Source organism: Pongo pygmaeus, chromosome 9 (genome assembly GCF_028885625.2).
Source record: "Pongo pygmaeus isolate AG05252 chromosome 9, NHGRI_mPonPyg2-v2.0_pri, whole genome shotgun sequence".
Classification (NCBI taxonomy): Eukaryota; Metazoa; Chordata; class Mammalia; order Primates; family Hominidae; genus Pongo; species Pongo pygmaeus.
In genome coordinates, this window is record NC_072382.2 from 21,978,532 (window position 1) to 21,992,076 (window position 13,545).

General features: G+C 50.7%; 1 protein-coding gene across 5 annotated transcripts in view; it reads right to left on the reverse strand.

The window, feature by feature from the left end:
* Window positions 1-1,873: 1,873 nt before the first annotated feature.
* PRDM11 (PR/SET domain 11) overlaps window positions 1,874-13,545 on the reverse strand; it is an 87,948-nt gene continuing 76,276 nt past the window's right edge. For 4 of the 5 annotated variants that reach the window (XM_054439416.2, XM_063670948.1, XM_063670949.1 and 1 more), the window contains exons 7-8: window positions 12,111-12,737; window positions 1,874-10,961 (exon numbers count right to left, since the gene is read on the reverse strand). In XM_054439416.2, the coding sequence (XP_054295391.2) occupies window positions 8,797-10,961; window positions 12,111-12,737 (2,792 nt within the window). In that variant the 3' untranslated portion in view covers window positions 1,874-8,796. The remainder of the gene's footprint in view (window positions 10,962-12,110; window positions 12,738-13,545) is intronic. The other variant, XM_063670950.1, reaches the window with a different exon arrangement.

Genomic DNA, 13,545 nt, shown 5'->3' on the forward strand with positions numbered 1-13,545 from the left:
CAACCTCCAGCTTTGTGGAGTAGGGGCCGGGTCAAGGTTAGATGCAAACAGAGGTCAGGCGCAGGGTCTTTCTGATCAAGGAAGGAAACCAAGATAGAGACAGGCAACATGGAAGAACCTAGGATCTCAGCTGTGACCAAGACAGCATTGCAGGAGTTGCACTTCTATCAGGAGTGGCTTAAGTTCATTCATCCCTTCGATACCCACTGATTACATGCCACTATGTAGCTTTTCCCTTGAGGGTGTTACCATATGGAAGGGGAAGACAGACATAAAACAATCTCTGTCTTTCTCTCTCTCTCTCTGTCTCTCTCTCTCTCACACACACACACACACTTACACACACACACACACACACACACACACACACAGAGTAATTATACAGTTTAGATAGGCTGGCCAGGAAAGACCCCTTTGAGGCTGCATTTTAGATGAGACCTAAAAGAGGAGAAGAGTTCAGTCATGTAACCATTTGGGAAAGCTATCCCAGGCAAAGGGCTCATGGCATCAGAAGATCCCGAGGTAGAAAAGAGCTTAGTGAGTTGAAGACAGTGTGGCTGGAGCCCAATGCAGGGGAGGACAAGATGAGGCTGGGAGGTAGGCAGGGCTGCACCGTGCGGGGCTGATGGGTCATAATTAGGAGTTTGGATTGAATTATAAGGCCAATGGGAAACCAATGGAAGGTGTTAGGCAGAGCAGATGCCATGACTGAATCTAAGTTTTAAAAGATCATTCTAGAAATTGTTGCACGGTAGCCTTTCAGGTCTTCAGGCAGCTGGTCATTCTCCTAAGTCCTCTCTGGGTTGGACTCAACTTGCCCTTGAATCTTGGGGAAGGAGGGACAGGAGAAGCTGAGGAAAAGAGGGAGGAAGGGAATGGAATAGATCTCACCCCCTTATCACTTCCTACAAGCCCCACTCTGGGGAGACCAACTTCATGGTGAAGTGCAAATGGGGAGTCTTTCCTTCCCTTGCTTCCTGGTGATGAAATCATTAACATGTTCCAGATACTGCTGCAAAGGTGGGTCAAATCTGTGTAGCCCAGCATGGGGGTGGGCCTGAGCCTGGTTCACTTGGGCTGATTGGGTGTGGACAGCTATGTCTCTTTTCTCCTTCTTTCCCTACACCTCCTCTGGGAAGAAGAAAACTAGACTGTTCCATGGGGTCTGCAGAGTGGCTTTCACAACAGGAGGCCTCTGAGTGATCAACCACGGGAAGGAAGCCTTCAAGGGCTGGGAGGAAAATGGCGGAAGACAGAGGTTAAGAAAAAGGAACAAGGAAGGCTTCTAAAAGGAAGACAAATGGGCAGGGCAGGGAAACTGGGAGTAGGAGGACCGAGCAGCTCAGGAGAAAAAATTAAAACATATTATGTGTCTTCACTGGATTTATACTAATTTTTGTAAAACAATGTGGGGAAAGCATCACTCATCACCCCTATACCAGTGCCAGTGACAAATCATTGAGGAAAGACCCTTCTCCAGGGACAGGTCTGCAAGTAGAGAACCATGCCAGGCAGCTTGAGGGAGAATGAGAACAACAGTTTATCTGCAACAGCCCTTGTGTGCTGCCTCCAGGAGATTCTTGTGGGATGAATGCATATGGGGGCAGAGAGATTTATTTTAAACGGTTTCGGTCACACCTCTTTTGGCCTGCCTGGTGGGCGAGGCACGTAGGTTACTTGCTGGAAGGAGACTCTAATGGGGGAACAATGAGAGCAGCAAGAAGGGGCTAGTGGCCTCTTCTAGTTCCTTCCAACCTGGCAGCAGGCAGGCTCCTATCCTGACACCTGAGCCCTTGCGGTGGGGCCCGTTCTGAGTCAACCAGAGCACAGGCTGGGGATAGAGGCAAGGAGGCAGCAATTCAACAGTGGTGAGTAAATTTAAATGCTTTTATTAACAATCTTCTTACATTACAAGGATAATACGACAAAAAGAAAGTTTCTGCGTACATATTATGATAAACCAACATAGCTCTATTTGTATCCAGTGTTCTAGGTCCCGTCACACAGGTACTATAAAGCGTAGTCTGCAAAATAATAACATCAAGAGGTTTTTTTTAAAGAAAGAAAGTATTAACATATTAATATGTATGTGATAATAGACTCCTAGGTATTTCCCCCCATCCCCACTTATTTTTCCTTTGTGATTGACATGAAAACGGTTCAGCAGCGTGGGGGTGGAGAGGAGAGAGACGGGGGCTGAAATAGATGGAATCAGACTGCTGGTTCTTCCAGAGAGACAAAAGTGAAGACTGAGAGGTGCCCGAGGGCAGCCTGGCCTTTGTCTTTTGGTGAGCAGTATTGTGACCGCTGTCCCCCTCTGGACAGAGGGCTTGGTCCTTTGACGCCCCTGGCATGCTCTCTCTCTGAGGTACAGTGCATTGTGGGATTGCTACCTGGGGATGCCCATCCCCTGGCCGTGGGTCTGGTCCACTGCAGTGGGAAGGAGGCTCGGCCCGGCCTGGTATCTCTTGAGCCAGGTACTGGAGGGTGTCCCAAGACCCAGTTGGCAGCTAACTGTGGCTCAAGGAGGTGGGCATTGGCAGAACAGACCCGCCCTGGGCTGCAGGTGGAGGGGTGGGCCTGCTGGAGACTGAGGTACTTGTAGGATGGTGGGGAAGAGCAAGACAGGGGCAGAGGAGGCTCAGGATGGGAGCAAATGCCCCTTCGGACCCCAAAGGCGGAAGGCTGGTCTGGAGAGAGGGAGCATGCAGCTGCCCTTGCTCCATCATCCGGTGCCTGGTCAGGCCCTCTCTCCTACCTCCAGGAGGAAAAAAACAGAGAGAGGAAACTGGGAGCAAATGGGCTTCTGGGTCCCGTCAGGGCTGCACAAGCCCTCCGTCATGCTGCCAGCTTGCACCGGTGCCCCCGTGTGGCCCCCAGACATCCCCGCCCGGCCCGGGCTAGGAGCTGGTGATAAACCCAGGGAGGCGCCCTCCCCAACGAAAGTGGATGAGCTTGGGGTATCCCAGCTCAGCCTCTGCCTCAAGTCACAGAATGCGAACAGTGTATGTGAACTAAACCTGCCTGTTACGGCAGGAGTGGGGTAAGGGCCACGGGGCCTCTGTGAGGGAGGGGGAACAGCGTTGTCCTGAGTACAGCCAGCAGCAGCTGCTGCGCGGAGCGGGCTGGGCCAAAGCCCTGCTTCTGGACTGGAGTAGCCATTGAATTTATGAGTGTGCAGATATGTCTCTCCCACCGTGTCCTGCTAGCTGATGCCCCCTGCCCTGGCCAGAAAGCCTGTGGATGGTGGGCAGCCCTGCCTGGCGATGCTCACGCTGCCCGCGTCCTCTCCTCCTGACAGTGGTTGAGCAAGTGAGGGAGGCCAGGACGGCTGCACTTCAGGGGCTTGGCCTCTAGGGGCAGCAGAAGCATCTAAGAGGGCAGGGGCGGTATCTTTCCTGGACCAGCTCTTGATCCAGTTTGCAGCTTTCTTATTGCCACTGACGCTGCTCAGTCCTGGTGGGGGAGGGTTTTGAAGGAGTTTGTGCAGTGGTCCCTCCACCAGGAGTCAGAGACCACGTCCTACTGCCAAGCAGCAGTGACCACCTAAGCGTAGGCTGTGGTGGTGGGGAGAGGTAGGGGGCACCTCAGCTGGAGCTCAGGGGGTATCTCCTTCCAAACTCAGACCAAGCCTGTGGAAAAGGAGAGAAAGTGCATGGAGCGAGCTGGGACCCAGCCACTCTCCTCTCCAACACTCCGGGTAGGAGGCCCCCTTGCCAGCCAACCCTGCCTGCTGGCCTTGCCCGGCTCCCTCACCGAAGGCCGTGCTCCCTTCCCCTTTGCACAACACAGCGCCAGTCTTCCCACTGCTCTCACAGCTCTATAGACTCTATTTTTATATCTATTTAAAACATAGAAATGTATAAATATATAGGATATTATTTATAGATATATAGACGTGATTTACTCTCTTACTCTGTGTGTATACGTACTGTATATGTCCATATATACAACATATATGCTGTAGCATCTGTATTCTACACTGCACATACCCCTGCTTCCATGCACTCTCTCCTAGGGAGACTGGATTGCATAGGTATTTCCAGGGCGATACCACTTGAGGGGGTGGGGGGGAAGGGAGTGCCAGATGGAAGTGGAGGGGCGTACCATTTTCCTCCCAAAAGGGCACTTTTTCTCCCTCTGGCTAACATGCAAAGATTGCCTCAAAGGCTCCTTAAAAATATCACAGCACCATCCACTCAGCTCAAGCACCCTAATCAACAGACGGCAAGAGAAGGGCCCCCACCAAGTGGGAGATGGATTTCCCTCCAAGCAGGAGAAGGGCCGTGCCAGTCTCTTGGGTCCTCCTGAGGACTAAGGAAGAGGCCAGACTAGAACCCATGACACAGCACCACCTCCCCAGAAGACTGGTGTCTGGAATGGGCACACCACTGCCCTCTGAAAACCCCTTTCTTGTCTGAGGAGGACTGGCCTGCCTGTTTCAGCTGCTCCAGCCTGGCCTGGCTAGATCTGCCTCTTGAAGCAGGGAGGGGGCACAAGTCCAATGCCTTCTGCCAAAATTGGACCTATGGGCCAAGAAAAAGCATGAATTCGACTTGGAAATCAACCCAGACTGAAAGCCAAAAGCAGACCTAGGTCTAGAACTCCCATTCCTAGAGAGGGTAGAAGGAAAAGTGAAAGGGGGGATCCAGAAGAGGGAAGTTATACTTCAACCCCTCCTGGGTCCCATCAGGCTCCAGGTGATCAAGTAACATGGCACCAGCCCCTCAGTGCCGGCTGGGCCAGGGCTGTGGGCTCACAGCAGGGTCTCAGCTATTGTTTCCAGCCTTCTGCATGCTTTCCCCCATGTTGGCACCACCTCCAAATGAATGGAAAACATTTAAACATTACCTTAAGTAATTACAAGGTACTTTTCCTAAATTAAAGGGTTGGCATAAGCAACTCAAGGGGAGGACCCCCTCAGCAAAACAACTCAACTTGGAAACATGTGGCAGAGGCTGAGGTCAGAGACCCCCAAGTGCCACAGATTCCGGGGCCCAGCACTGAACCTTGCCATCCAGGGACCCTGGAGCTTGAGCCTGCTCTCAGTCCCAAGTGAAGATGAGGAAATGAGGATATGCCTAGAATCACAAGGTGTCATAGGCCAGTCATTAAAAAAATTAAATTAAATAAGGCTGCTGTTTCTGATGCCTGGACTCTCATATTCAACCAGGCGGGCAAAACTTGGGGATTCTGACATGGCAAGAGTTACAGACATGACTGGGCTGTCCTCATGTTTCACAGATACTAGATGGCAGTGGATTTTTTGTTTTGTCCTCCATGAAGGAAAAGCAGATCATGTTAATCATAAGGGCTCTGGCTCCCAGGCTCTGCCAGGTATTGCCTTGGCACAGTTGGCCACAAACCTGGGCCTCAAGGTTGATCTTACTTCACACCATCCCTACGAGCCAAAAAAAGTCACTAATCAGCCAGCCCAGTTATGCCAAGTCTCAGCCCCAGAGACACACTTCATTCTAAGGCTGTAGTCATCACTCCTAAGCCAGAGGCTGAGTTAAAGGGCTCTGTCTTGTCTGAAGTAACAATATTTGGGATGCACCAACTGCTTTTCCACAGTTCTGTATACACATCAAGGGGAGATTAGGTTAGCCAAGCATATGCTCCCTGGGCTAGACCCTGAGTGTCCCATCAGTCCAAGTCCTTCTCAGGCAAGCAGAAGAGTGGGAAATGCCTATGACAGAAATCATGGGTAATCACACGCAGAATTCACAGGACAGAAGCACTGGGCCTCCCAGGGAGCATCCAAGCTGAGAAGAGACCCCGTGTAAATTGCAGTGGTGTATCACCCAAATTATTCCCTGTCCCACGGCAATGTGGCCTACAGAGTGTCTGCCACAGCCCTGGCATGGCTAAATTCAGCAGGAGCCACAAGTACCCAGAGTTTTAGGGATGCCCTAGCCTAACTTCAAGACCACCTGAGAGGTTAGCTTTTCCAAAGTCTGGTGGCCAGCTCAGGAGGTGACCCCTGCAGCTGCATGCTGTGCATAGCAGCTCATTCTGCTAGGCCAGAAGCGGGTCACCTGCTCTCAGCTTTCTCAGGAACTACAGGGTAGGCACTGGCACTGGCCCAAAAGCTTTTCCCCTTCTAGCTGAAGATTTTAGCTCATTTTGGCCATGATCTCTTGAGAGGAAAAAGAGTAGCTCCAATTGACCAGGTGCTCAGGAAGACACTGGTTCTCTCTTCCTGGTTTTCAAATGAGCAGGAGCCTTAGCCTGCTCCTCCCTACCCATTACCCAATGTAAGGTGTTAAGGCAACTGTTGGCTAGAAGAAAGGATCCCAACCTACTGTTTCTGCCCTCACCAAGCCCTATCTTGCCAGCCATCTCTGCCCTCAACCCTTCTTAGTCTCTGCAATGTTCAGTGAAACTCCCCAGACACAGCAGTTTGCGTGTGTAAGGGGAGAGGAAGTCCCGAGGCTGGGGCTGGGCCAGGTGGGACCTGGTGCTTTGCAACAGCATCCCACTTGACCATAGTTAGGTTTTGACCCTGATGGGAGGAGCAGATGGAGAGAGACATCAGTTTAAAGTGGGGAAGTGGAATGGGGGTGGGAACCTCAAAGCCTCAGAAGGGGGCTTTCAGCCTTTCCTTGCTAGATCCTGCTAACTGTCTTCTTGCTCAGAGGAGGGTGGGGAAGCATGTGTGCAACTGGGGTGGGAGGTGGGGTGGATGTCACCAGGCAGGGGTGCATTGATTTGTTGAAGAAGGCAGCATATGAGGCCTGGCAGTGGGACAGTTGGAGGAACCCATTTTTTTTTTGTTTTTTTGTTTTTTAACATGCTACATCACTGTTGAAAACAAACAAAAATGTTTCAAAAATAATATATAATATATATAATATATTTATATAATGAAAAGCTATTGACTAGCAGCAATGATTCTAAAGTTATCTTAGCACCAAGACCATGGAAGTGAAGGGGAAGGGATTGGTGGGGGATGAACGGACTGGTGGGACCAAGAAAGGGCTATAACATGTTCAGTGTTGATGACATTTCCACTATGGTTCTCAGCGGTGGCATGAGGCCTCAGAGACAACATAAACCAAGAAGGAAGGAAGCCACCACAGTTTTATAATGTCTGAACCAAGCAGGTTGAAGACATTGGGGCCTTGCCTGTGGCCAGATAACACCACCCTCTGACAACCAAGAGATGAAGCTCTCAGCAGAACTGACCACATGTATATAATTCAGATCTTCCTCCCTCCCCAAAAATGACCTGCATCCACGTGATAGGATCTCTGCATATAAAATATGCATAAATCAGATGTAGGAACATGAACAGAAGTTTTTAACAGCTCACGCACATTTTTTAAAACTCCCTTGCGAGGTATACCGGTAGTTAAATGAATGAAAGAGCATTGATCAGACTCCTCTAGTTTAAACCACTACTTGCCCCAGGGAGTAGGCAAGTGGCTATTTCTAAAGCTTATATTGTATATTGTGATTGTGTGTGTGTGTGTGTGTGTGTGTGTGTGTGTGTCTGTGTAGGCTGATGCCTTTGAGAGTCCTCTCTTCTTTTCTCCATTTCTTTAGGATATCTCTACCCTGTTCAAAAAAGGAAGAGTTTACAGGCAGAGACACATTCCCCAGTTTCCTATGACCATGTAGCATGTTATCAGCCTTGTTGCAAACGGAGGACCACATCTCTACAGACTCTCATTTGAGTTATGCATAACTTAGGGCACAATTTGCATTGACACCTCCTGCCACTGAACTATAGCAGGCATTTCTTGATTATTAAAGGAAAAAAAATACCCTCAACACATGATACGATTATAAAGAAAAAGTATAAATAATCCGTGTAACTCGAATATGTACTTTTCATTTTACTTGTTTTTTAGCCAAAAATCACTCCCCTGTTGGGGTCTGGACTTCTTGGCTCTTCATCTCCCCAAAAGCCCTGGATTGGAATGGAATTATATTGTTTTATCCTCCACCTCGTAAAAACAGGAATGCTAAAAGCTTACCCCTTCTCCCTTCCCCAGCATTTCAAGCTCGGCGGTGAGGCAATGTTGCCTTCAGTATAATGGGTAATATTGTGAGTTTCCAGGGGGGCTGGAAGGAAGGGATCCACAACCCAGGGATGGACGAGGCAACAGAGGTGAGGTGTGGCAGTGTCACAGTTTGACCGACACTTTTGTTTGTAGGACAGTGAAGGAACCCTTATCAGGAAATGAATAAAAAAAGATCTCAAGCTGAAGTCAGGTGGGGAGGGAGAAAGGTCAACCCCCCCCACCTCCCAAATGCAGACAGACAACCCACCCTGACTTAAGTCAGAGATCTGATTCAGCCGGACCAGAATGTCAATGAGGAGGCCGAGGAGCTCCCTCCCATCATAAAACCAAATGAAAAAAGAAAAGGCAAGAACATAAACCCAAACCCAGAGCCCCGCCACCCGAAAATGAAAACATAAACAAAATGAGCTACCTAAAGGTGATGACAGAGACCTGTCATTTTAGCTTATGCTGTTGGTGGACAGTAAGATGGGAACACAGGAGGCCCCAGCACGTGCTTCTGTGAGTGAAAATGAGTTGCCATGTATGTTGCAGCTGCCAAATTTTGTAGACAAGAGTCAGTTTCCAACATTTTTCCTTTCTGAAAGCTCCCAGTGGCTTCTGGTGGACGCGTCACCTTGGTTTCTAAAAATTTTCAGTGTGAGTTTATATATATATATATATATATATAATATAATATAATATATATTTATATAATATATCAAAGCTTATGAGTATAGATTAAAAAAATATTCAACAGCTTAGTGAACTCTGCAGCGCCAGCTCCCTAAATATCGGGGTAAAACTCCGTCCCGTGGTCCATGGTCTGTAGCGCTGGCTTCTGCTCCAGCACAGACATCCTACTGAGGACTTCTGCGGACAGCGCGTAACTGTTCCCAGACTTCTCCTCAAACCAGCTGTCCAGGGCTCGCTTGGCATCAAAGCTGGCGATTGGCGGTCCATTTACAGCGATTGTCAACAGGTCGCTAAGCTGCTCCAGGGTCAGGCGGGAGCGGTGGTTTTTGCGAACTCGCTGGAGGGCATTGCGGCCTTTCTCGCAGCAAGCGGTGGAAGTGGGGAGGACTTTAAGAACCTGGATGATCTTGTTCAAGAGTGGAAACCTCTGTTTGTACTTGCAAATGTGGCTGATCAGGTCTTTGAAGCCATTTTTGGTGTAGTAATCGGCCTTGAGTTCTCGCCACTCCATCAACAGACTACCCCGGGGGTCCAGCCCTTCCCTACAGACATCCCGGGAAAAGGTCGGGATGGCCTCCAGGTGATCAAATATTTGCACCATATCCTCCTTGCCATAGCTCATTAGCTCCTCACTGCTCCTGGGCCAGGCAGCCAGGTCAAACACCTGGCAGGCCTTCACAAAGATCCGGCTGCGGGAGTCAAACCTCTGAGCCAGGATGACCTGGGTCTTCTGGCAGATCTTCTCCCTGATGGATTGGAACTTGGCTTCAGCCACCCTGAGGTTCTTCATGGCGATCCCGTTGAAGCTCTCTCGGAAATTCTCCTCGAACTCCTGCAGGTATTCTCCCGGGGAGTCAGCCAGCCGGCTGATCTCTTGGATGGCCTCCTCGATCTTGTCATCCACCTGAGACACCAGCAGGTACTCGCCCTGGAAGATGTAGGCCAGGCGCGAGAGCACAGCGATCACGTCCAGCAGGAAGTAGATGAGCTTGATGGACTGGTAGTCCATGAGGAACTGCAGCAGGGCCAGTGCGATGGCCGAGGCGTCTGCCCGCTGGGTCTGGCTGCTGACCTCCTTGAGATGGGCCACCACCTCCAGGTAGTCCTTGATGAGAGCGTTGAGGACGTTCTGCTCACCGATGATCCACCGCACTGCCCGGATATCCCCCAGGAACTCCGTCTCCTCACAGAGGGTGGCCGCCGTGGACCGCAGCTCGCACATGAGGCGCGGTGAGTAGCGGTAGAAGCTCAGCAGCTGCTTCAGGTTGTTCTCCAGCTCCTCCAGGCACGGGAGCTCCTTCCCACTGATGGCATCCAGGATCTCCAGGTGGGGCCGGTGCACCATGAAGGGCAGGCACAGCAGCCAGGGCAGCGTCTTGCGGATGGTCATGAACATGCTGGCACGGAGGCTGGCTGTGATGTTGGCTCCGTCTACACCCAAGCCAACAGTTGGCTTTTCATCCTGCAACCGGATGCCCAAGGCCGAGAAAGCCCGGTCAAGTGCCTGGAGATAGCTTTCTGTGCTAGAGAATCCCAGCTCCTGCAGGGACAGGAACTCTGTGGCCGGGGGCCCATCACTGCTGGTGTACTGAACATAGACAGCCACAGTGTCAGCCAGCAGGTCATCGCTCTGCCCATCCAGGATGATGCTGAGGCAAGGTGATTGGCGGATGCGCTCCACCAGGTCTTCCCGCAGGGCCCGGGCAATGTGATGGATGAGGATCTGGCAGTCTCCCTCGTTCATGTACTGGTCCACCACCTTGAGCTCACACTTCCTCAGCAGCTCCGCCAGGGGCCGGAAGTCCAGGTAGGGCCTGCCCTCCAAGGCCAGGTGGTAGGCGGTGTTGAAGAGCAGGGTCATGTTGCGACACATCTCCTCTGTCTTCTCTGGGTGCATGCGGAGCTTGTACAGCTGCAGGCACTTCTTGTGCAGGTTGCTCTGGCTGTGCAGTTTGATGGTGTGAATCTTAAACTGCTTAGAGCCGATGATGAAGGCTGAGGTGCGTGAGGACTGCACCGTGTACTGGCGGCAGACGTGGCACCACATCTCATTGAGGGTGGGGGAGTACCGCAGGAACCAGAACTTCTTCAGCCATTCCTGCTTAAAGCGCCGGATTCGGCGCCCGGTGGCTGATGACATCTTGGAGGGCTCATCCGTCGCAGTCATCATATCATTGGAGACAGATTCATCTGCTGAATCAACTTCCTGGTCATCGTCCTCCATGATGGCGGGGCCGGAGACCATGCTCTCTGAGGCTGAAAAACAAATGGGAAAGAAACATTTATACCTGGTGGAAAAAACAGGCTTTTCCAAAATCCAAAGGAAACTCCTGGAAGGTAGGTGCCACACCATGGGAAACAGAAGTCCGTAGAAGTCTATGACGGATTGAATCCCAGCCCAGAATTAGTTTATGAGCACTCCTGCTTGCCCATGTGACTTTTACTATCCCTGTGATTGTCCATGGTTGCCTTGTCACACCCACCAGGTTCCAGGCTGCCTACCCTTGCCCTCCATGTGTGGGTGTTTGAGGGATTTAAATGCCCCCTATCAACTGGACAGCACAAGCTAGGAGAGTAGATCTAATGGAGGAAGAAAAGCACATCACACATTCCAAAGTTATATAGCAAGGACTTGGGATTCATTTGCCCTTCATTAATGTGAACAAAGGCATCTTGGATATGGCCCCAAGTGATTTCAGGATCAAAATGCAGTTTAGTTCAGATGCATGCTTTGAATACAAGAAACACCTCATTCTGAGCTAAGGGATGTGGTTAAAAGAGTAAGTGCTATGTAAACAGTCTCCCTCAGCTGCAGATATGAACTAGAAAACCTCCCTAGTTGTCGACCAACTCTAGAGATCCAGGTAGCCAACAGAATAGGGCAAAGCCATGCAGGTGAATGGCCTGGATTCCCTCACTCTCCATCCTTCTAGAACTCCAGGCTAGGGAACTGGGACCATGTGTGGCAGGACAGAGATTCAGGAAGAGAAGAACAAGGCTGTGTTCCTGGACTAAGTTAGGGAAGCCATGAGATCTCTCCAGGGGGACACCCTGCTTGAGACTGGGGACGGAGAAAGACTGGGTTTAGAAATTGGGCTTTGGGGTAAGACACCAGGACCAGAGAAAGGCAACGGGTCAAGAACACAGCACACACCCCTTCTGCAGCGGAACTTCCTTTATTGACAAGGAGGATACAAGGGCAACATACGGAGCACCTGGCAGAGCTGCCGACGGGCCTGCCAGAGACACTGAGGACCTGGGCTCCCACCCACGGAGGTAGCTGCCTCCACGTTACACTCCTCAGGTCTCCCGGAAGGTGGTTTCCACAGAGAGCTTTAGGCTACCCTCCACACAGCCCACTGCGTGCTCTGCCCTCTGACAATAATCTCATCCAAACCAACTTACCTGCAGGGTCCGAGAACTCTGGGAGCTCCAGTACCTGTGGTGGCAATACAGGGGGCTCAGGAAGTTTCCCAGACTTAAGCATGTCTAATTCTGCCTGGAGCTCCCGAACCTTCTTCTTTAGGCGAATACAGTTAGGGCAAAAAGAGGTGGTGGGAAGTTCATGAGGGTCAGATGCAAGGGAGGCCTCGGCAGGACTGTCGGCCTTGAATGATGAAGGCTCCTCTTCTTCATCCTCCAACTGGCCTGGCTCCTTGGAGACCCCCTGGGGGACCTTCCAGTCCCCCTCCCCCTGGGTCCGGCCTATATTCTGCACACCATGGGTCATTGTTGTTGCACACCGACTGTAGGCGTCATCCTGGTACTTGGGGACTTTCCTGATGACCAGTGAGGTGCTCAGGGCCAACTGGTGGGCTTCCACCTTTGCAGATTCCAGTGAGGCCTCCAGAACATCCTTGAAAATCAGGTCAATTTTCTTCTTCTTGGCTTGGGGGTGTACATCCCCCTCATCAAAGCCACGCTTGTAGGGACTTTTTCCCTGTCTCAGCACAGGGAGATGAATGGGACCCCTCAGGTCTTCTGGGTTATCCAGAACCTGCTCAGACTTCTCCCTCTGCAACCTCTTCTCTCCTAGGAAGGAAAACCAGGGTGTAAGGAAATGGGGAAAACCCCCAAATTGGAGAAACCAACAGAAAACAAAGCAGGCCTCCTGTTAGGTCACCTGACACATCCCTCTAGATCTGGGCTTTTGGGGCAAGTGTTGCAAAGGGGAGATATGAATCACTCAGTGGTCCATCAGAGCTAGACTTGTAGGACCTGAATGGTGGAAAGACCTTTTATAAAGAGACAGTTTCCAAGAAGCCTCATGTCCACAAGCTCTACGGTTATAAGTTAAGAGAAATCTATAAGGGAGAGTAATTGAGCATTCTTTCCTATGACCCTAGAAAACAACATCCCACTTAATCACACTGGGTGGTGGGAACATACCTCAGAGCCAAGTGAGTAGCAACTCCCCCAACCTTTGCAGCTTCCCCTCAGCCCTAGCAATGACAAGATGGCTGCTTTGACTTGGTAAAAGGTACACGTGAAACACCATAGGCCTCACTCCTTCCTCCTCCTTCGTTGCTCTGGAGACAGCCTACTTAAGGCAAAGTCCATCCTATGGCAACTGTCCTTTCTAATTCTCCCAGCAATCAGCAGACTAGGAACATGTGAGAAAGCATGATCTGAACTTCTGTTGTTCTCACTAACGACTAAGGGCAGAAGAAAGGGGAAGATAAGGAGACCTATGGTGCTGAGGGCTCCAACATGGCAGCCTCCGACAAGATAAAGGACAAGGTAGCCACAATGACCCAAAGCAGTCAGGAAATATAGCCGTGTCTCCTTACTTGGCAATTCAAAGGACGTTTCCTTGCCTATTTCTATCATGTGAATTACT